Source organism: Mesoplodon mirus (assembly GCF_964341445.2).
Source record: "Mesoplodon mirus genome assembly, chromosome: X".
NCBI lineage: Eukaryota > Metazoa > Chordata > Mammalia > Artiodactyla > Ziphiidae > Mesoplodon > Mesoplodon mirus.
In genome coordinates, this window is record NC_138981.1 from 91,679,285 (window position 1) to 91,703,574 (window position 24,290).

Below are 24,290 nucleotides of genomic sequence, written 5' to 3' on the forward strand. Positions count from 1 at the left end.
GAACTCGCACGCCCAGAACTCGGCCCCCACTACCGCCGCCGCAGGTTCCTCTGCCTTCTGGGATGCCGCCCCCTCTGCAGGTTCCCGCAGCTCCCAGGGCGGGGGGCCCTCTGCCTGGTTCTCGCCTCCCCAGACCTCACCTGTCTCTCCCAGGGCTTCCTGACCCTGAGGAGGCGCGGCATCCTCTGCAGGGTCTGAGGGCCGTCGCGAGCAGCGACTGACCATCACGAATTCGCCGTGGGGCCCGGCCAGGAAACGGACGTGGTAGTTGTCCTGGGGCACAAGGCAATGGGCCACATCCCGGCACAGGGACTGAAACTGCGCCGCGGGTGCCCCATGGCCCGCGACCACTCCCGCGCCTCCCTGCCCATGCTCGTCCTCCTCTTCTGTCTCTTCCTCCTCCTCGACCTCTTCCTCAGTTTCCTGCCCCTCTTCTGACTGGTACTCAGCCTCCTCCTGGTCCTCGATGTCTAATTCAAGCTCTTCCTCCTCCTCCTCCTCCTCCACCAGCTCTGCATCCCAGTCTTCTTCCACTGCGGCCTGGGCAGCCTCCTGCCCACCATCCTCCCCGTGAAGGGCTCTGGAGAGCCCCAGGGACGCCAGAAGGGCCGCGTCCCCCTCGACTCCATCCATCCCTCCCGAAGGGGAGGCACGGACCCCGAGGGGACTGGGGTTGCCACCCGCCCCGCCTCCATCTCCATCCTGGCCACCTGGGATCGGCCCACGCTCCTCGGTGGCAGACATGGCAGGAGGGACACGCCAGACACGGATCGGGCTGCAGTGACCACCGCGGGGAAGATGGCGGCCACCGGGCTGGGTGTCGCTGAGGGAGGGGACGCTGTTGGCAGCGGGGTCTCTGGGACAGGGTGAGGGCTGCAGAGAAGCCGCCAGCCCAGGGCACCAGAGTCAGAGAAAATGCCTCTGGGAGCCCCGCTACGAGAAGAGCAGACAGCCTGCCCGCTGAGCGCCCCGGCGAGACTGGGCCGAGGCCGCTGCGCACAGGGCGGGAAAGAGCTTGATTGGCTGGTGACGGGACGTGAAACTTAGAAGGGCCAACGAGGGGCCACTTCCTCCAGCGCCGACTCTAAGCTCATTTGCCAGCAGCCAAGGATTGACAGCACCACCGTCCAATGAGTGATCAAGGTCTTCAGTTTCCCTGGAGGCCTTAAAGGCCCAGCTCACCCTCAGCCTCTGTGAGTGCACAGGAATCCCTTCCTTTTCATTCCACCACTGCAAGAGCAAAACTACAATGCGCCTAAAGGGCGGCGCCCTGGGGTATGGGAACCTGCATGTGTTCCCCAATTGCCACCCTGGGGCAGCTCACACTGATACAGACACACTTAGTTCAAAAACGAGAGAGAGAGAGAAGGTGCGTAGATCAAATCTCAGCAACGCTTAAAACCTCCCACAGGAGACAGCAAGAGAATTTGGACGTTTTAATGCTGTTAAGGCTCCTTAGAAAAGGACATACAGAGTCGATATGGATGCAGTGAGAATGGAGAGTGGAAGAAGCAGTAAGACAGGAGCTGGAGAGTGTTTCATCAGGGCTCCCCAATTCCGTTGCAGCCTCCAAGAAATGAAGACAGAGAGAGAGAGGGAAGAGAGACAGAGAGAGAGAGAGAGAGAGAGAGAAAGAGAGAGAGATATTTCTTTTAAAGACTGGGCTGAGCACCTGCTCTGCACTGGATTGTGCACACCCCTTGCCTCCCAAATTCATACGAGAAGCCCATCCCCAGCCCCACCCCACCCCCAGGAGATGGTATTTGGAGACTGGGTCTTTGGTAGGTCATTCAGTTTTGCTAAGGTCAGGAGGCTGGGGTCCACACATTGGGATTATTGCCCTTACAGGAAGAGACTATAGATGGTACTCTCCTCCCTCCACCCCAAAGTGAAGCCACAGGAAGAAGGCAGCTATCTTCAAGCCAAAACGAGGGCCGTCACCAAGAATTCCACCATGCTGGCACCCTGACTTTGGGGTTCCTAGCCTCCAGAACTGTGAGAGAATAAATTTCGGTTGTTTTAAGCCACCTGCTTTGTGGTAATTTGTTACGGTCAACCTAGGAAACTAACACCTCCCTCCGGGAGGTCTTTCTCTCAGGCCCCTGAGAATTCTAGTACCTTCCTCAGTCCAGATCTTACCATCCTGTTCAGTTTACCTGCAATAGTACCAAGTCAGTGAATTAAGGCTGGTTCTACTGTAGGTGTAGTTAAACGTTTCCCCCACTGCTCTAAAGCAGTGGTTCTCAAACTTTAGTGTGCTTCAGTAGCACTTGGAGGACTTGTAAAAACCTGATGGCTAGCAGCCTACCTTCAGAATATCCAATCCAGTAGGTCTGGAGCAGGGTCTGAGAATTTGCATTTCAAACAAGTTCCCAGCTGATGCTGATGCTGATGCTGATGCTGCTGCTCCATGGCAGGCCAATAGCACCATCTGGTCCCCAGGCAAGCTAGGTCATCCATCAGTTTCTTTCAATAACATATACTAGAGGCTGGGCCACCATCTCTATCATCACACAAGTTGTTTATAATCTAATATTTTAATTTATTTGAGGCTGCTATAAAAGGATGTCAAGCAGGCTTACCAAATACTTGAAAGAAATCCCTTTCAATGACAGTAAGGTGGGCCGAAATAAATAGAACAAAGATATATTGGAGTCAGTGTTATTTATGTTAAAAAAAAACCCTCTGCAGCTTATTCATGTCAAACAAGCTTTTATTTTCAATGTGAACAATACTGTCAAATTTATATGTAAAACGTAAGAATAAAGTCAGATAGCAGTTAATATCATTTTGGGATGTTGAACTTTGAAACAAAATCTGTGTTGTGGGCTAATGAAAACTAGAATCTCCGTGAAGAACAAATTCTTCTTTTCTTTCACTGTCCACTTCTTTTTATGTCTTCCAACTGTAGGATGGGATAAGAGTCAATTAACAATTGTACACCAATAACATGCACCAGGGACTTTCTAAATATGAGTCAATACTATGTACACCTCCTGGCTCTCCAAGGAGAAAACAAAATGTTTTCTTCTTGCAACCCAGACCCTTGGTTGTCAGGGTGCACATCATTTCATCACACCAACCACATCTCTCTCTTGCCAACCACTATATATGTTAGTTTTTTTTCTTGAAAGGCCACTCTGTGATTTAAATGTCTTTCCACCTTAAGAGCCTATGCTCCTTACCAAATCATAAATCCCTTATAATCCCCGACCTTCAGTTTCCGTATCTGTATAATGAGAAGGAGGCTGTTATCAAACATCCACAGGTGTGAAAATTAAGAAAGGGAGAAAGAAAGAGTGTGATACTGAGAGAGAGAGAGAGATGAGAGAGGGAAAGGAAAAGATGAATGGGTAGCGGAAAGAGAAACTAGGATTGAATTACCAACTCAGTGAGAGCCAATAATAATACTGTTGCTAATTTTCTTTCCTTTTGAATAAAACATCTAAATTGAACTAATATTTGTGAATTACTCATGAAATGCAGTCTTATTTGAAATCCTTAACTTTTTACTACTTTGTAAGGAGTCACCGTCTCAAAGGCATTGCTATAACAAGAGACTTCATTTCTGTGGCCAGGTGATGAAGGTATAGCTAGTGCACAGCTTAGTCGCTTTAGCTGCTTCTCCTGGTGACCAGTCTCTAAAACTATAGGTCTCTATATTTTAGACCTCTAAAAAAATATAGGTCTCTATATTTTAGACCTCTAAAAAAATATAGGTCTCTATTTCCAGGTCTGATAAATTTCCCATCTGCAGTAGACTTAAAGCTCCAGGACAATGGACTTGTGGCTGTAAATGAAATACATTTCAGAACACACTTCTTTCCATACCATCTAGAATACAAGTACATTATTAACATTAAACTGTTCTTCCAAAACTAAATTTCAACAATTTTTTCTTATTTACTTTACAAACAACATTAAAAACATGATAGATAGCTAGTGGGAAGCAACTGCGTAGCACAGGGAGATCAGCTCGGAGCTCTGTGACCACCTAGACGGGTGGGATAGGGAGGGTGGGAGGGAGACGCAAGTGGGAAGAGAAATGGGGATATAGGTATACTATAGGTCATTCACTTTGTTATAAAGCAGAAACTAACACACCCCTGTAAAGCAATTATACTCCCATAAAGATGTTAAAAAGATAAACAAAACATAGATTAAGGATGTAAACAAAACAAAACATAAAGCTGTCAGTAACAGGTATATGTCAGGACCGGTTGCACTATACAATAATACCTTGTATTCTCCAGAGCTGCCCTCTGCTGAGACCATATCCAGCTTCGGTCCTTCTTCTGCTTTTTCATTTCCATCCTCTTTCTCTTCCTCAGCATTTGCATAATGATAGTCACTCTCTTCTTTAGTGTCGAATGATACGGACCTTGGCATCCCAAGGTGGTGGGAAACATTTCCCGATTTAAAATCAGCAGCAGAATCTAGTTCTCTGCTCTCAGGAGGATCTGGAGAAGAGAAATATGTCAGAAAATAAATAAATAAATAAGAAGACTAGCTGGTCATGTTCCCACTGGTTGATACAGCACTTCCTTGGCCCTCACACTTCTGCTGCTTGACAGTTTTCACAACATTTTCCCCCTCTTTCCAGGAGATCTCACACACACTGTGCTGCTGATTATTTCTGGCCCTTTGGAGAAGGGATCGAAATCATTTGATCCTGAGAGCAATTTTGTATGTTTCTGCCAGAACGTCACTGGAAAATGTTCACCCCATTTCAAGACAAATTCTACCGCGAACCTCATTGATTCCTCAACCACTGAAAAGTGCCCCTGTGCCATTTCATCATTTTCTCAGGTCATCCTACTAAGAATCTTAACATTTCTAGAAGCCCGTCAACCAAAAGTGAGGTATGCGATTCGTTTGCCCTTCAGTTCGTAGAAGGCAGCATACTTTTTCTCAAGATCCTAAAGTTCTTTAGAGAATTGGGCTTCTACGTGTGCATATCGTGCCTGAAGGTTTCTGAGAGCTTTGACCCGCTGCTTAACCGCCAGAGGCCAGCGCTGAGTGCACCCTGCCTTTGAGGCCGATGCCCAGTCAGGGGCTGCAAGGGACAGGGGACTGGGCCGCCCCTCGCCAGCCTCGGCCCCGTCGTCGGGTCCACACGCCCCAGCCTCCCAGGACTCGGAGGCATCAGCCAGGAACTCGCACGCCCAGAACTCGGCCCCCACTACCGCCGCCGCAGGTTCCTCTGCCTTCTGGGATGCCGCCCCCTCTGCAGGTTCCCGCAGCTCCCAGGGCGGGGGGCCCTCTGCCTGGTTCTCGCCTCCCCAGACCTCACCTGTCTCTCCCAGGGCTTCCTGACCCTGAGGAGGCGCGGCATCCTCTGCAGGGTCTGAGGGCCGTCGCGAGCAGCGACTGACCATCACGAATTCGCCGTGGGGCCCGGCCAGGAAACGGACGTGGTAGTTGTCCTGGGGCACAAGGCAATGGGCCACATCCCGGCACAGGGACTGAAACTGCGCCGCGGGTGCCCCATGGCCCGCGACCACTCCCGCGCCTCCCTGCCCATGCTCGTCCTCCTCTTCTGTCTCTTCCTCCTCCTCGACCTCTTCCTCAGTTTCCTGCCCCTCTTCTGACTGGTACTCAGCCTCCTCCTGGTCCTCGATGTCTAATTCAAGCTCTTCCTCCTCCTCCTCCTCCTCCACCAGCTCTGCATCCCAGTCTTCTTCCACTGCGGCCTGGGCAGCCTCCTGCCCACCATCCTCCCCGTGAAGGGCTCTGGAGAGCCCCAGGGACGCCAGAAGGGCCGCGTCCCCCTCGACTCCATCCATCCCTCCCGAAGGGGAGGCACGGACCCCGAGGGGACTGGGGTTGCCACCCGCCCCGCCTCCATCTCCATCCTGGCCACCTGGGATCGGCCCACGCTCCTCGGTGGCAGACATGGCAGGAGGGACACGCCAGACACGGATCGGGCTGCAGTGACCACCGCGGGGAAGATGGCGGCCACCGGGCTGGGTGTCGCTGAGGGAGGGGACGCTGTTGGCAGCGGGGTCTCTGGGACAGGGTGAGGGCTGCAGAGAAGCCGCCAGCCCAGGGCACCAGAGTCAGAGAAAATGCCTCTGGGAGCCCCGCTACGAGAAGAGCAGACAGCCTGCCCGCTGAGCGCCCCGGCGAGACTGGGCCGAGGCCGCTGCGCACAGGGCGGGAAAGAGCTTGATTGGCTGGTGACGGGACACGAAACTTAGAAGGGCCAACGAGGGGCCACTTCCTCCAGCGCCGACTCTAAGCTCATTTGCCAGCAGCCAAGGATTGACAGCACCACCGTCCAATGAGTGATCAAGGTCTTCAGTTTCCCTGGAGGCCTTAAAGGCCCAGCTCACCCTCAGCCTCTGTGAGTGCACAGGAATCCCTTCCTTTTCATTCCACCACTGCAAGAGCAAAACTACATTGCGCCTAAAGGGCGGCGCCCTGGGGTATGGGAACCTGCATGTGTTCCCCAATTGCCACCCTGGGGCAGCTCACACTGATACAGACACACTTAGTTCAAAAACGAGAGAGAGAGAGAAGGTGTGTAGATCAAATCTCAGCAACGCTTAAAACCTCCCACAGGAGACAGCAAGAGAATTTGGAGGTTTTAATGCTGTTAAGGCTCCTTAGAAAAGGACATACAGAGTCGATATGGATGCAGTGAGAATGGAGAGTGGAAGAAGCAGTAAAAAAGGAGCTGGAGAGTGTTTCATCAGGGCACCCCAAATCCGTTGCAGCCTCCAAGAAATGAAGACAGAGAGAGAGAGGGAAGAGAGACAGAGAGAGAGAGAGAGAGAGACAGAGAGAGAGAGAGAGAGATTTCTTTTAAAGACTGGGCTGAGCACCTGCTCTGACACTGGATTGTGCACACCCCTTGCCTCCCAAATTCATACGAGAAGCCCAGCCCCAGCCCCACCCCACCCCCAGGAGATGGTATTTGGAGAATGGGTCTTTGGTAGGTCATTCAGTTTTGGTAAGGTCAGGAGGCTGGGGTCCACACATTGGGATTATTGCCCTTACAGGAAGAGACCATAGATGGTACTCTCCTCCCTCCACCCCAATGTGAAGCCACAGGAAGAAGGCGGCTATCTTCAAGCCAAAACGAGGGCCCTCACCAAGAACTCCACCATGCTGGCACCCTGACTTTGGGCTTCCTAGCCTCCAGAACTGTGAGAGAATAAATTTCGGTTGTTTTAAGCCACCTGCTTTGTGGTAATTTGTTACGGTCAACCTAGGAAACTAACACCTCCCTCCGGGAGGTCTTTGTGTCTCAGGGCCCTGAGAATTCTAGCACCTTCCTCAGTCCAGATCTTACCATCCTGTTCAGTTTACCTGCAATAGTACCAAGTCAGTGAATTAAGGCTGGTTCTACTGTAGGTGTAGTTAAACGTTTCCCCCACTGCTCTAAAGCAGTGGTTCTCAAACTTTAGTGTGCTTCAGTAGCACTTGGAGGACTTGTAAAAACCTGATGGCTAGCAGCCTACCTTCAGAATATCCAATCCAGTAGGTCTGGGGCAGGGTCTGAGAATTTGCATTTCAAACAAGTTCCCAGCTGATGCTGATGCTGATGCTGATGCTGCTGCTCCATGGCAGGCCAATAGCACCATCTGGTCCCCAGGCAAGCTAGGTCATCCATCAGTTTCTTTCAATAACATATACTAGAGGCTGGGCCACCATCTCTATCATCACACAAGTTGTTTATAATCTAATATTTTAATTTATTTGAGGCTGCTATAAAAGGATGTCAAGCAGGCTTACCAAATACTTGAAAGAAATCCCTTTCAATGACAGTAAGGTGGGCCGAAATAAATAGAACAAAGATATATTGGAGTCAGTGTTATTTATGTTAAAAAAAAAACCTCTGCAGCTTATTCATGTCAAACAAGCTTTTATTTTCAATGTGAACAATACTGTCAAATTTATATGTAAAACGTAAGAATAAAGTCAGATAGCAGTTAATATCATTTTGGGATGTTGAAGTTTGAAACAAAATCTGTGTTGTGGGCTAATGAAAACTAGAATCTCCGTGAAGGACACATTCTTCTTTTCTTTCGCTGTCCACTTCTTTTTATGTCTTCCAACTGTAGGATGGGATAAGAGTCAATTAACAATTGTACACCAATAACATGCACCAGGGACTTTCTAAATATGAGTCAATACTATGTACATCTCTTGGCTCTCCAAGGAGAAAACAAAATGTTTTCTTCTTGTAACCCAGACCCTTGGTTGTCAGGGTGCACATCATTTCATCACACCAGCCACATCTCTCTCTTGCCAACCACTATATATGTTAGTTTTTTTTCTTGAAAGGCCACTCTGTGATTTAAATGTCTTTCCACCTTAAGAGCCTATGCTCCTTACCAAATCATAAATCCCTTATAATCCCAAACCTTCAGTTTCCGTATCTGTATAATGAGAAGGAAGCTGTTATCAAACATCCACAGGTGTGAAAATTAAGAAAGGGAGAAAGAAAGAGTGTGATACTGAGAGAGAGACAGAGATGAGAGAGAGAAAGGAAAAGATGAATGGGTAGCGGGAAGAGAAACTAGGATTGAATTACCAACTCAGTGAGAGCCAATAATAATACTGTGGCTAATTTTCTTTCCTTTTGAATAAAACATCTAAATTGAACTAATATTTGTGAATTACTCATGAAATGCAGTCTTATTTGAAATCCTTAACTTTTTACTACTTTGTAAGGAGTCACCGTCTCAAAGGCATTGCTATTCCAAGAGACTTCATTTCTGTGGCCAGGTGATGAAGGTACAGCTAGTGCACAGCTTAGTCGCTTTAGCTGCTTCTCCTGGTGACCAGTCTCTAACACTATAGGTCTCTATATTTTAGACCTCTAAAAAATTATAGGTCTCTATTTCCAGGTCTGATAAATTTCCCATCTGCAGTAGACTTAAAGCTCCAGGACAATGGACTTGTGGCTGTAAATGAAATACATTTCAGAACACACTTCTTTCCATACCATCTAGAATACAAGCACATTATTAACATTAAACTGTTTTTCCAAAACTAAATTTCAACAATTTTTTCTTATTTACTTTACAAAAAAAATTAAAAACATGATAGATAGCTAGTGGGAAGCAACTGCGTAGCACAGGGAGATCAGCTCGGAGCTCTGTGACCACCTAGACGGGTGGGATAGGGAGGGTGGGAGGGAGACGCAAGTGGGAAGAGAAATGGGGATATAGGTATACTATAGGTCATTCACTTTGTTATAAAGCAGAAACTAACACACCCCTGTAAAGCAATTATACTCCCATAAAGATGTTAAAAAGATAAACATAAAATAGATTAAGGATGTAAACAAAACAAAACATAAAGCTGTCAGTAACAGGTATATGTCAGGACCGGTTGCACTATACATTAATACCTTGTGTTCTCCAGAGCTGCCCTCTGCTGAGACCATATCCAGCTTCGGTCCTTCTTCTGCTTTTTCATCTCCATCCTCTTTCTCTTCCTCAGCACTTTCATAATGATATTCACTCTCTTCTTTAGTGTCGAGTGATACGGACTTTGGCATCCCAAGGTGGTGGGAAACATTTCCCAATTTAAAATCAGCAGCAGAATCTAGTTCTCTGCTCTCAGAAGGATCTGGAGAAGAGAAATATGTCAGAAAATAAATAAATAAATAAGAAGACTAGCTGGTCATGTTCCCACTGGTTGATACAGCACTTCCTTGGCCCTCACACTTCTGCTGCTTGACAGTTTTCACAACATTTTCCCCCTCTTTCCAGGAGATCTCACACACACTGTGCTGCTGATTATTTCTGGCCCTTTGGAGAAGGGATCGAAATCATTTGATCCTGAGAGCAATTTTGTATGTTTCTGCCAGAACGTCACTGGAAAATGTTCACCCCATTTCAAGACAAATTCTACCGCGAACCTCATTGATTCCTCAACCACTGAAAAGTGCCCCTGTGCCATTTCATCATTTTCTCAGGTCATCGTACTGAGAATCTTTACATTTTTCAAAGCCCGTCAGCCAAAAGTGAGGTATGCCATTTGTTTGCCCCTAGGTTGGTAGAAGGCAGCATACTTTTTCTCAAGATCCTAAAGGTCTTTATTGAATTGAGCTTCTACTTGTGCATATCGTGCCTGAAGGTTTTTGAGAGCTTTGACCCGCTACTTAACCGCCAGAGGCCAGCGCTGAGTGCACCCTGCCTTTGAGGCCGATGCCCAGTCAGGGGCTGCAAGGGACAGGGGACTGGGCCGCGCCTCGCCAGCCTCGGCCCCTTCGACGGGTCCACAAGTCCCAGCCACCCAGGACTCGGAGGCATCAGCCAGGACCTCGCCCGCCCAGAACTCAGCCTCCCCTGCCCCCGCCACCGGTTCCTCTGCCTTCTGGGATGCCACCCCCTCTGCAGGCTCCCGCGGCTCCCAGGGCGGGGGGCCCTCTGCCTGGTACTCGCCCCCCCCAGACCTCACCTGCCTCTCCCAGGTCTTCCTGCCCGTGAGGAAGCGCGGCAGCCTCTGCAGGGTCCGAGGGCCGTCGGGAGCGGCGCCGGACCATCACGTGGCTGGCGTGGGGCCCGAGAAGGACACGGTCCTTGTAGTGGCTGCGGTGCAGAAGACAATGGGCCACATCCTGGAGCAGGGAATGAAACTGCACCGCGGGCGCCCCGCGGCCTGCAACCACTCCCGCGCCTCCCTGCCCATGCTCGTCCTCCTCTTCTGTCTCTTCCTCCTCCTCGACCTCTTCCTCAGTTTCCTCGCCCTCTTCTGACTGGTACTCAGCCTCCTCCCGGTCCTCGGTGTCTAATTCAAACTCTTCCGCCTCCTCCTCCACCATCTCTGCATCCCAGTCTTCTGCCACTGCGGCCTGGGCGGCCTCCTGCCCACCATCCTCCCCGTGAAGGGCTCTGGAGAGCCCCAGGGAAGGCAGAAGGGCCGCGGCCCCCTCGACTCCATCCATCCCTCCAGAAGGGGAGGCACGGACCCCGAGGGGACTGGGGTCACCACCCGCCCTGCCACCAGCTCTATCCTGGCCACCTGGGATCGGCCCACGCTCCTCGGTGGCAGACATGGCTGGAGGGACACGCCAGACACGGATCGGGCTGCAGTGACGACCGTGGGGAAGATGGCGGCCGCTGCGCTGAGTGCCGCTGAGGGAGGGGACGCTGTTGGCAGCTGGGCCACCGGGACGGGGTGGGGGCTGCGGAGAAGCCGCCTGCCCAGGGCACCAGAGTCGGAGAAGATTCCTCTGCGAGCCCCGCTACGGGAACTGCCCGCCGAGCGCCCCACCGAGACTGGGCCGCGGCTGCTGTGCACAAGGCGGGAAAGAGCTTGATTGGCTGGTGATGGGAGGCGGACCTTACAAGGGTCAACGAAGGGCCACTTCCTCCAGCGCCGACTCTAAGCTCATTTGCCAGCAGCCAAGGATTGACAGCACCACCGTCCAATGAGTGATCAAGGTCTTCACTTTCCCTGGAGGCCTTAAAGGGCCAGCTCACCCTCAGCCTCTGTGAGCGCACAGGAATCCCTTCTTTTCATTCCACAACTGCAAGAGCAAAACTACAATACCCCTAAAGGCGGCGCCCTGGGGTATGGGAACCTGCATGTTTTCCCTAATTGCCACCCTGGGGCAGCTCACGCTGATACAGACACACTTAGTTCAAAACCGAGAGAGAGAGAGAAGTTGTATAGATCAAATCTCAGCAACGCATAAAACCTCCCACAGGAGACAGCAAGCGAATTTGGAGGTTTTAACGGTGTTAAGGCTCCTTAGAAAAGGACATACAGAGTCGATATGGATGCAGTGAGAATGGAGAGTGGAAGAAGCAGTAAAGACAGGAGCTGGAGAGTGTTTCATCAGGGCTCCCCAATTCCGTTGCAGCCTCCAAGAAATGAAGACAGAGAGAGAGAGGGAAGAGAGACAGAGAGAGAGAGGGAAGAGAGACAGAGAGAGAGAGAGAGAGAGAGATTTCTTTTAAAGACTGGGCTGAGCACCTGCTCTGCACTGGATTGTGCACACCCCTTGCCTCCCAAATTCATACGAGAAGCCCATCCCCAGCCCCACCCCACCCCCCGGAGATGGTATTTGGAGACTGGGTCTTTGGTAGGTCATTCAGATTTGGTAAGGTCAGGAGGCTGGGGTCCACACATTGGGATTATTGCCCTTACAGGAAGAGACCATAGATGGTACTCTCCTCCCACCATCCCAACGTGAAGCCACAGGAAGAAGGTGGCTATCTTCAAGCCAAAACGAGGGCCCTCACCAAGAACTCCACCATCCTGACACCCTGACTTTGGGCTTCCTAGCCTCCAGAACTCTAGGAAATAAATAACTGTCTTGTTTAAGCCGCCCAGCCTATGGCATTTTATTAGGGCAGCCTGAGCAGACTAATACAGCATGGCAGATCTTAACAGCACAGGCTTCCTAGAGTCATTTCTCGGTCAACAGTCCGAGACTTTTTGTTGTACTCAGCCCCACTTAGCCGAGTGGTCAAGGGTAACGAATGCTGAAAACGAGGAAGAAATCAACAACTATTTTATGCTAATCCCAGTTACTACTGTTGATGGGCATAGAAGCTAGACTGGGTGTCAGCTGTAACTTCACGTTCAGGAGAACATAAGCTATGTCCCTTACTTCCAGTAAGCACACTGCCTTGGGATCCAGGACATCTAATTTGACACATCCTAACGCTTCACAGATGGGAAGCACACATTCTGCAGTGCGCTCCTGGGAAGGCTGAGGAGAAGAGCTGTTGTTGCCACCCTGAGTCACTATGGACTCCTCCTATCCCAAGTTGGGTTCAACGGTCAGTCAAGACTGGTGACACCACACACACACACACACACACACACACACACACTACAGAGACGCGATGCAAAGTGTATTCCTTACGTGAGGAGGCTTCTGGGGGGAGAGCAGGGCAGCCTTTTCAAGCTGCTCCAAAATAGACTTCAGAGAGTCAGGAATGGAAGAAATTGCTTTGGGAGTTCTACTGTGATTAGTGGATGGGGCCAGCATGACAGTTCCCTTGTGCTGGCAGTAGCTAGTGTCGTTTGATGCCCACTCCTCCTGCCCTCCACCCTACAACCGTGCCAAAGGAGAGAGTGGAGGGTGGGGCAATGAGGAAGAGGGAGGGTTGACGTTTAAAAGCCCTCAGCAGTCAAACACCAAAGGATGCAGTCAGACCCTATACTATAATTCACCTCTGGCGTGTTGCAAGCGACAGAAACGTGCCATTTTCGTGTAATGGAATCTGAACTTGTGGAAGTAAGCCACTCTGGAACTCTTGAGTCCTGCAGCCTAAGGCCAGGTAGGGAGGCATAAGGTCCACTGAAGGCTGTTCAAGAGCCCAGCGTGGTGTATCCTGTGAAGTAAAATGCATGCCTCGGTCACCATCAATAAGGCCCGGAACACCAAAGCCCATAAGGAGGGTCTTGGCGAAGCCCTGCGTAGTGGTTTTAGTATATGTAGAGACACGTGTGACCTGGATTTATAATTTGGGAGTCTGTGGGCCAAGAGATTCCCAAGGCTCTTTACCCCAAAGGGGACAGTTTTACACAAGGAAACGTCGCTGCCGCCATGGGCCGGACCAGACAGCCAGACCGACGACAACGGCCTGATTGTCTATGAAAATGTGCAGATGGTGCTAACTGTTGGCCAGAGCATCCAGCGCTAAGGTGACTGCCTGAAGTTCACTCACTGGTGCTGTCTTTTCGTTGAACAGTTTTATCTATGGTTATTGTATTGATTACTGACAAGGAAAGAGTTTTCCTGACATTTTCCTATTTATTTTCCACATGTCAGTCTTTTTTGTTCCTTCACTCCTCAATTACTCTACTTTCTGTTATTAATTACTTTTTATAGTGTACAAAGTGATCCTTTATCACTCCTTTTGCTGTACTTTTTTAGTTTTTTTTTAGTGCTGGAGCTTTTTGTGGGGTAGTGTCGGTGGTTACACTGGGAGTTACAATTAGTATCTTAGCTTTATAATAATCAAGTTTGTATTAATACGGAGATAGTTGCCATAGTATTCAAAACCTCTGCTTTTCCCTAGCTCTGCCACATTTCTTTATTTAATTATGGTGACACACGGCATGTTTGTATATTTGGTGCCCATTAACAGAGATTTATAGTTAATGCTTTATACATTTGTATTTTAAATCATATATGAGAACAAAAAGAGGAGACATAAACCAAAAGTGCAGCAATACTGGCTTCTGCGTTTACCTGTGTAGTTACCTTGGCCTTTGTGGTTTATTTCTTCATATTGCTTCCAATACGTGCCCAGCATTGTTTCAATTCAGCCTGAAGGACTCCTTTCAGTACTTTCCATAGGGCAAGCTTACTAGCTATGTACTCTCTCAGTTATTGTTGGTCTTGGAATGTCTTTAACTCCCCTTCATTTCCCCCACATATAGAATTCTTGGTTGAAAGGGTATTTTTGTTCATTTGTTCTACGCTTTTAATATGCCATTCCAATGCCACCTGTCCTCTGTGGTTTCTGTAGAGGAATGGGCACAAATCTTACCGACGATTACTTGTATATGAGGAGTTGTTTCTATTGCTGTTTTCAAGGTTCACTCTTTGTCTTTGACTTTTGATAATTTGATCATGATGTGCCTAGGTGGGGATCTCTGATTTTATCCTGCTTGGAGTTTGTAGAACTTACTGGGTGTGTAGATTCATGTCTTTCCTCCGAGTTTGGAGGTTTTCAGGCATCATTTCTTTAAAGATTTCCTGCCCCTTTCTCTCTCTCCTCTGCCTCTGCCACTGTCATTATGTGTACATTGATAAGCTTGCTGATGCATATAAGTCTCATAGGATTTGCTCATTATTCTTCATTCTTTGCTTTTTCTGCTCCTCTTTTCCTTTCCAGAGACTGGATATTTCAACTAACCTTTTAAACTTTGCTGATTCTTTTTCTCCTGTTCAAATTTGCTGTTGGACATCTTTTATTAATTTTTCATTTCACTTACTGTGCTTTTCAGCTGAAGAGCTTTTACTTTGTCCCTATTTATAATTTCTATCTCTTTGGGATACATCTTTCTCATTGTTTCCTAGTTCTTTGATCACTGTTTCCTTTCGCTCATTGAGTTTATTGAAGACAGCTGACTAAAAGTGTATTTTTCTAGTAACCCAAATACTGTGCTTCACCTCTGACAGTTTATAGTAATTAATTGTTTCCATGTGAACAGGATACACATTCCTCCCATCCCCTCCAACTATATGGAAGTATAATTTACAAATAAAATTTGTATATTGAAGGGGAACAATGTGATGCTTGATGTACGTACACATTGTTAAATGATTACCACAGTCAAACTAATTTATGCATCTATAACCTCACATAGCTAAAGGTTTTTTGGGGTGGTGCGTGGGATAAAACTAAGATCTACTCTCTCAGCAAGTCTCCAGCATACCATACAATATCTTAAATTAAATCTGCATGCTGTGCATTAGATCCCTAGAATGTATTCATCTTATAACTGATCATTTGTACCCTTTGATGAACCACCCCACAAATAACAAACCTGGAGGCATCATGGTTCCTGATTTCATTATATGACAAAGGTATAGTAATGAAAACAGTATGGTAGTGGCATAAGAACAGATATATATATATATAGACCAATGGATCAAAATATAGAGCCCAGAAATAAACCCACACATATATGTTCAACTATTTGACAAGAACTCCAAGAACACACAATGAGGACAGGATAGTCTCTTCAATAAATGCTGCTGGGAACACTGCATATCCACGTGCAAAGATACTATACTGGAGCCTTATCTTACACCATACCCCAAAATGAACTCAAAATGGATTAAAGACTTAAACGTAAGGCCTGAATCTGTGAAACTCCTAGAGGAAGACACAGGGGTAAGCTCCCTGACATAGGTTATGGCAATGATATTTTTTTGAAATGACACCAAAACAAAGGCAACAAAATCAAAAATAAACAAGTGGACTACATCAAACTCAAAAGCTTCTGCACAGCAAAGGAAACAATCAACGAAAAGAAAAGGCAACTGACCTATGAAGCAGAAGAAAATATTTGCAAATCATGTTATCTGTTGAGGGGATAATATGCTAAATATAAAAGGAATTCAATCAACTCAACAGCAAAAAAATAAAAAAATAAAAAAAACATCAACCAATAATTAATAAAAGGGCACACGGTTCGAATAAACATTTTCCCAAAGAAGACATACACCTGGCAAATAGGTATATGAAGAGGTGTTCAACATCACTAACCATCAGGGAAATGCAAATCAAAGCTGCAATTAAGACATCACACCTATTAGGATGGCTATTATCAAAAGGACAAGAGACAGCATGTGTTGGCAAGAGTGTGGTAAAAAGGGAACCCTCGTGCCCTGTTGGTGGGAAAGTAAAATGGTGCAGCCACTGTGGACAACTGCATGGAGGTTCCTCAAAAGACTGAAAGTAGAACTATCAGATCATCCAGCAATCCCACTCCTGAAAACAGATCCAAAGGAGGTGATTTCTGCTCTGCTCCCTTATGCTCACTGCAGCATTATTCACAAGAGCCAAGGAATGGAGACAAGCTAAGTGTTCTGGGCAGATGAAAGGATAAAGAACATATCACAATTATATAAAAGACATATCAAAGAATTCTTCTTAAAAATTCATCAGAGGGCTTCCCTGTGGCACAGTGATTAAGAATCCACCTGCCAACGCAGTGAACATGGGTTCAAGCCCTGGTCCGCGAAGATCCCACACGCTGCGGAGCAACTTAGCCTGTGAGCCACAACTACTGAGCCTGTGCTCTAGAGCCTGTGAGCTGCAACTTCTGAGCCCGCGTGCTACAACTACTGAAGCCCGCAAGTCTAGAGGCCGTGCTGCACAAGAGAAGCCACCGTAATGAGAAGCCCGCACACCACAACGAAGAGTAGTCCCCGCTCGCCGCACCTAGAGAAAGCCCATGCGCAGCAACGAAGACCTGACACGGCCAAAAATAATAAATAAATAAAAACAAAATAAATAAAGTAATAAAAGTTCATTTGCAAGACTATTCTTGTCTTTGGGGGTGATACAGAGAGGAACAGGAACAGAGACAAGACATGGTAGATTCTCCTTCCTTCAGAAGTCTTGTCTCTCTCAGGAAATCTCTACAGGCACAGCTTAATAGTGAGCCAGCTGGAAAGGCAAAATAGGGTTGACAGAGACCCAGAAACTTAGAACAGGTTATAGAATTTTGAGCTCAGATATTAAACAAATTTTACTTACCTCGCATCTACTTCCTCTTATACATCCTGACAAAGAATGCAAACAGTGTGCCTTCTGACACAAAATAAACACAGAAGTGACTATAACATCAGTAACACTCACTTCCAAAAACACAAAAACAAAATTTAAGACCTTTGTTAGGAAGTGTACTCATGTTTAGATAGTAAATAGGGAACCACTGACAGATTTTAATGAAATTTACATATATCATTAATTTTGATGTAGAAAATTTCACATAATGACTTCTCTTCTTTCTCCCATGGCCACCTAGGAAACTCAGAGATTAGGAAAAAAGCTTCCTTCCCCATATGTTGGTTTAATATCCTAGCCTCAGATATACTCAACACCTCTGCCTGCGCCCCTGATGGAACACCACTCTCAGGTGAGGCAGTGTTTCTACCTGAAGGATTTCAAAATACCCTTAAGATTTGGGAAGAATTGGGAGGTCTAAAGGTAAAATCTGTGCAAACACTATGTAAAAGCAAAAACCTTGTATGACTCAGAAATGTATCGGGAGGGTTGAGTGGGTGTGTGTGAGTGTATGGGTAAAGATTATTTCGGTTGAACTTTAGGCAAACTGTAAACATAAACTCTACACAGAAACACTTTCCAATCCCCTGTGTCTTTAAACTCATGAGATGAGCTGCCCTGCAGAGGCAGGACCTGGTGTCTTTGGGCAGCTGTGGCACTTAAAGGGTGTGAGCTCTCAAACCAGACTGCCTGGATAAAAGTTCCAGTTCACTTACAGGCTGTGAGATCTTGGGCTCAGGATTTAATATCTCAAATCCTGTCTTCTATAATAATTCTCAATTTCTCCATCAGTAAATGAGGTGAAAAATAGTCCCAACCTCACCGGATTGCTGTACAGATTTAATGAGCTAATACTTTACAAGGGCCTATTTGATGTCGAGCTTGGCACAGAGTAAGTGCAAATTAATGTCTGCATACATCACAAAATGAACACATTCCATGCTCACTGCTGTAGCTGCACAGATCATCTTTTACTCCTTCAAATATACTATGTTCTCTTTCTTCTAATGGATCTTTGCCCATCTTCATTCCTCTAACTAGACCTTATGCATAGCTTTGGCCCAAACTGACTTTCTAAGCCCTAATCATCCTTAACGTCCCAACTCAGGCTTTTTTTTTTTTTTTTTTACAAGAAGCCTCTTCTCTGTTAAGACGGGGTTGCACATTTCTTCCTTTATTATTTTTAAACTAAAGTGAAAATAAAATAACATAAAATTAATGATTTTAGTCACTGTAAAATGGACAAATCAAATAAAAAGTTTTAAAAATAAAATGTACAAATCAGTTCTTTTAGTACATTCACGATGCTGTGCAACCATCACCCCTATCTAGTTTCAGAGCATCTTCATCAACTCAAAAAGAAACCCTATACCCAGGAAGCGGTCATACCCCATTCCCTCCTATCCTCAAACACTGGCAACCACTAATCTCCTTTCTGCCACTATGGATTTGCCTAATCTGGACATTTCATAGAAATGGAATCATGCCATATGTGGCATTGTGTGTTTGTGTGTGTGTGTGTGTGTGTGTGTGTGATAGTTTGTAATTTTTGTTCATGGTAGTTGTTATCTTTTTTCATTATGAACTTTTTCTCATTCTAAAAAAAGATTCACTTCATGCATGATTGTGTATAATGATAGAAGAGAATCTTCCATATTGTATGAGTTTCTTGCCTGTTTGTACTTGCCTGTTTGGAACCCGTTTTGGACTCTCCCTGTAAACGACCTAGACTCCTTGGGTATAATGCCTGTAGCAGTCCAAGAACATACACAAAGATTGTATGCCCTGACCAAAGGATTTTTATCCCAGGAATATAATGTTGATTTGGATTTGTATCCCAGGAATATAATGTTGATTTAACATTAAGAAATCACAGTGTAGGGACTTCCCTGGTGGAGCAGTGGTTAAGAATCCACCCAAAAATGAAGGGGGCACAGGTTCGAGCCCTGGTCTGGGAAGATCCCACATGCCACGGAGCAACTAAGCCCATGTGCCACAAATACTGAGCCTGCGCTCTAGAGCCCATGTGCCACAACTACTGAAGCCTGCGTGCCTAGAGCCCATGCTTCGCAACAAGAGAGGCCACCGCAATGAGAAGACCGCACACCGCAACGAAGAGTAGCCTGCAGTCACTGCAACTAGAGAAAGCCCGCATGCAGCAACGAAGATGCAACAGCAGCAAAAAATAAAGAAAGAAAGAAAGAAAGAAAGAAAAAGAAAAGAAATCACAGTGTAGGGACTTCCCTGCTGGAGAAGTGGTTAACAATCCACCCGCCAATGCAGGGTACACGGGTCCGAGCCCTGGTCCGGGAAGATCCCACATGCCCCGGAGCAACTAAGCCCGTGTGTCACAACTACTGAGCCTGCGCTCTAGAGTCCTTGAGCCACAAATACTGAGCCAACGTGCCACAACTACTGAAGCCGGCACGCCTAGAGCCTGTGCTCTGCAACAAGAGAAGCCACTGCAAGGAGAAGCCCGCGTACTGCAATGAAGAATAGCCCCCGCTCAGCGCAACTAGAGAAAGCCCACGCACAGCAATGAAGACCCAACGCAGAGAAAAATAAAAATATATAAATTTATATTAAAAAAAGTACTCAAAGTGTACTACATCTAACAGAATACCAGAAAAATCCTCATGATCATCTTAAGAGACATTTATAAAGCCTTTAGCATAATTCAAGAAACTTCCATGATAAAAGCTCTCAAAAAAACTAGGATTAGAAGACATCTTCTTCAATGCTCAACATCACTAATTATTAGAGAAATGCAAATCAAAACTATAATGAGGTCTCACCTCACACCGGTCAGAATGGCCATCATCAAAAAGTTTACAAACAGGGACTTCCCTTGGTGGTCCAATGGTTTAGACTCCACACTCCCAATGCAGGGAGCCCAGGTTCAAACCCTCATCGAGGAACTAGATCCCACATGCCACAACTAAAGGACCCCGCATGCCACAAGTTAGAGCCCACATGCCACAACTAAAAGATCCCACATGTCACAACCAAAGATCCCACATGCCACGACTAAAGATCCTGCATGCAACAACTAAAAGATCCCACGTGCAATGAAGATCCTGCACGGGGCAACAAAGATCCCACGTGCCCCAACTAAGAACCAGCACAGCCAAATAAAGAAAGAAAATAAAATAAAATTTAAAAAAACGTTTACGAACACTAAATGCTGGAGAAAGTGAGGAGCAAAAGGAACCCTTCTACGCTGTTGGTGGGAAATTAAATTGGTGCAGCCACTATGGAAAACAGTGTGGAGGTTCCTTCAAAACCTAAAACTAGAGTTGCCATATGATCCAGCAATTCCACTCCTGGGCATATATCCAGAGAAAACTCTAATTCAAAAAGATAAATGCACTGCAATGTTCACAGCAGCACTATTTACGACAGCCAAGACACGGAAGAAACCTAAATGTCTATCGACAGATGAATGGATAAAGAAAACGTGGTACATATATACAATGGAATACCACTCAGCCATAAAGAATAATGAAATAATGCCATTTGCAGCAACATCGTTGGACCTAGAGATTATTATACTAAGTGAAGTATGTCAGACAGAGAAAGACAAGTATCATATGATATCACTTACATGTGGAATCTAATACAAAATGATACAAATGAACTTATTGATATTTACAAAACAGAAACAGACTCACAGACATAGAAAACAAACATATGGTTACCAAAGGGGAAAGGGGGTGGGGAAGGGATAAATTAGGAGTTTGGGATTTGCAGATATAAACTACTATACATAAAATATGTAAACAACAAGGTCCTACTGCATAGCACAGGAAGCTATATTCAATATCCTGTTGTTAACCATAATGGAAAAGAATATGCAAAAGAATGTGTGTCTTTGTGTACATATATATATGTATATATGTATATATATATTTATATATATAACTGAATCCCTTTGCTGTACACCAGAAACTAACATAACATTGTAAATCAACTGCACTTCAATAAAAATATATTAAAAAATGAAACGCAGCTATGAAGCCATAAAAAAGGTACAAACTCTTAGTTATAAAATAAATGTCATGGGGATGTAATGTACAGCGTGATGACTACAGTTAATACTACTATATTGTATATTTGAAAGTTGCTAAGACAAAACCCTCTTAGGTTTGCTCTTAATAAGAGATGATAATAGGTTTTTCCTTACCTTCTAAGTAATCTCCATAGAAAGCAGAGATTCTGTGTCTTATCAGAATAATTTCCTGTGCTTCTTGTTGATCTATCATGTCCTTTATTTGTAAGATAAATGAGTCTTCTTACTTCTAAAAGAGAGAAGGCTCTTTTTAATCACATTACTTCCAATATCTACTTTTGAAATCTTATATTAGTACTCTGGTTAAATAGGTGGCCAAATAGTTTCTTAGTGACCCATGATTCTATTTAGCCAAGTGTACAAATCTTTTGCCATTTCTCACAACTAGTGATATTTGGTCTTTCCAAATTCAAATCCTAAATGAAATCTGCTTGATCTCATACTGACACTGATATTTCCCAGAGGGCCTGCGGAAAATCCAGAGTTTGTTCTTTCACCTTGTAAATGAGAGATGTTACAATAAGTAGGTTTATTTGATAAGTTGAGTTGCACAGGAAACACTGCCAAATATGAAGGGATGCTTAACCTTCTCTAGTTTATATTTCTATGTGTAAAATGTTATTAATACAAATACTTCAGAAATGGTATTAATTCCTATAAATGTCAGTGCCCTTGCTGTCCATGACGTATCTTGGTGCTGCTTTGCCTTAGAATTAGACAACATCAGCATAATGTTATCAGCTGTCATGCCAGTTAGTGTCTTAAAATGTTGTATGCCACAGAAACAACCAAATGTCCTTGGCAATTGCATCATTTTTATAATGAACTTTCATCACGTCTTTTACCATGGCCATTTTCACTCTTTTGTCATCCACACTTGTTTTAGTTTGATACCTCCCTGAAAGCTCTTGCAATCAGCTACAGGCCACAGTAATTATCTTCAACAAAATGGGACTATCTTGGAGTCCCACAGAAAGGACTATGCCAGGTACTCTTGAGGCACAGAACTCCTAATGGCATTGCTTAAATAACTTTGAGACCGTACCACCGGCCTGAGTCAGGATTTCCACAATTCTCCTGGAGAAGCTGATAAGTTCATGAGATGGCTAACCCAAGATCAAGCAGAACAAGAATTACATAGGGCTGAATGAATTGGTCAAGGACGATTATGGCTTTTGCTTGGACTACTGCTGATGCTTTAATGTTCTGTTTTCTGGATATAAAGAACTGCCTACTTTTCTAACTTCAGCTATCTACAATTCATAACAGTTTAGTAGATCATACTTCTGTAAGCAGAAATGAAGTATTTATCTTTTTTTGCCTGCCTGATCACTCTAGAATTTGAATATTCTTACTAAGTATTCTTATTTTCACAGTAATACAATGAACTGCTTAGGTTCAATAAGAATCCTTCCTCCTGGGAACAGAACATAATTGATTTGACAATATGACCAAAGCTCTGAGTGGACTATCACGTTTTGAAAGAATACAGTGTTTTTAAAAATAGTGATGGATTGATTGACTTGGCTGCACCAGGTCTTAGTTGCGGCACGAGGGATCTTCGTTGCGGCATGCGGGAACTTCAGCTGTGGCATGTGGGGTCTTTTAGTCGCGGCATGTGGGATCCTTAGTTGTGGCATGCAAACTCGTAGTTGTGGCATGTGGGATCTAGTTCCCTGACCAGGGATCAAACCCGGGCCCCCTGCATTCAGAGCACACAGTCTTAGCCACTGGACCACCAGGGAAGTCCCAGACTATCATAGTTGAGAACAATATATATAATCAGATATGACCAGATAGTTTTAAGGAACTAAAGGTGACTTTATGGAGCCAATGCTTACGAAGTCTTCTTGGGAAAATGGGCCTGGCACCTGGTTCACAGCTTTCTCAGCCTTATAGGTGAGTGGGAGAGGTCACCTCATGGCAGGCCTAGGAAACTTAGGATATTTTGGGGGCCTTCAAGAAGAGATTAATTTACCCAGATCTATAGGTACTGCAGGGGAATTGTGGTGGTGAGATTTGGGCTTGGATTCCTAGCTTTGAGAGGCTTTTAAAAGTCCAATCGGAGTGAGACTCCTTATGAAAAGTTCCAGCAGAGTAAACTAAAAATGGCCTATGTGGTCAATTATCATTCTTGCTGCAATTGTGCAAATAAGCAAGCCAAATCTAATAAGACCAGACACTCTATAAGCAAGAATAATCTTACTTTGATTATCTTTGATCAAAAGGGAGGTGACGGGGCTTCCCTGGTGGTGCAGTGATTGAGAGTCTGCCTGCTGATGCAGGGGACACGGGTTCGTGCCCTGGCCCAGGAGGAACCCACATGCCGCGGAGTGGCCCGGAGCCTGTGCTCCGCAACAGCAGAGGCCACAACAGTGAGAGGCCCACGTACCGCAAAAGAAAAAAAAAAAAAAAAGGAAGTGACGGTTGAGTGAAATTTTATATTTCAATACAAAACACACCCTCGTGAGGGATGAGATTCTGGTCCCCTTCATTATCTTTCAGCTAATTTGCACTTCTTTGTAAACTACGTGTTTGTGTTACCTACATGTAAATTGGACTAGCTCCTGCTATCTCACACATTTTGTCAGTCCTTACCAAATTCTCAATTCTTCCAATTTCCTTCAACATCTGGCTACAACTCTTCAAACTAACGTTTCCAATTTTTCTCCAACCCTCCTGATTTGACATCGCAGAGAACTCAAAGCTGACCACCCAGATTCTTACTGGATCCTTAGGTTTTCTTCTAACTGGCTTTGTTTCACAGGATCTAAAGAAGCCCTGTGAGCTGAAGTTGGACAACTTGATGTAAACTTCAAAGGACTCTTCCCTGCAGCAGATCATGTATGATCCTCATGCCTGGAACTGCTGCCGTGTGGGCCACTCAGGAAATTCACTTTCTCTCCCATGCTCTGCTCCACGAAATAATCATGACTGTGGATGATCTTACCCAAACCTAACTGATGTCTAGGCCATCAGAAAACATCCACTGC

The 24,290-nt window shown here is 45.7% G+C and overlaps 1 protein-coding gene across 5 annotated transcripts in view; it reads right to left on the reverse strand.

Moving 5' to 3' along the window:
• Positions 1-2,706: 2,706 nt before the first annotated feature.
• LOC309797302 (uncharacterized protein) overlaps positions 2,707-24,290 on the reverse strand; it is a 33,367-nt gene continuing 11,783 nt past the window's right edge. The window contains exons 2-5 of one of the 5 annotated variants that reach the window (XR_014292575.1): positions 21,412-21,523; positions 10,420-10,550; positions 4,240-4,460; positions 2,707-2,905 (exon numbers count right to left, since the gene is read on the reverse strand). Coding sequence is in view for 1 of the 5 variants with exons in the window: in XM_082610904.1 (XP_082467030.1) it covers positions 2,876-2,905; positions 4,240-4,460; positions 10,420-10,550 (382 nt within the window). In the remaining 4 variants the exon portion in view is untranslated. Of the gene's footprint in view, positions 2,906-4,239; positions 4,461-7,991; positions 8,064-10,419; positions 10,551-21,411; positions 21,527-24,290 lie in introns of those variants that run through there. The other 4 variants (XR_014292576.1, XM_082610904.1, XR_014292574.1 and 1 more) reach the window with 4 other exon arrangements.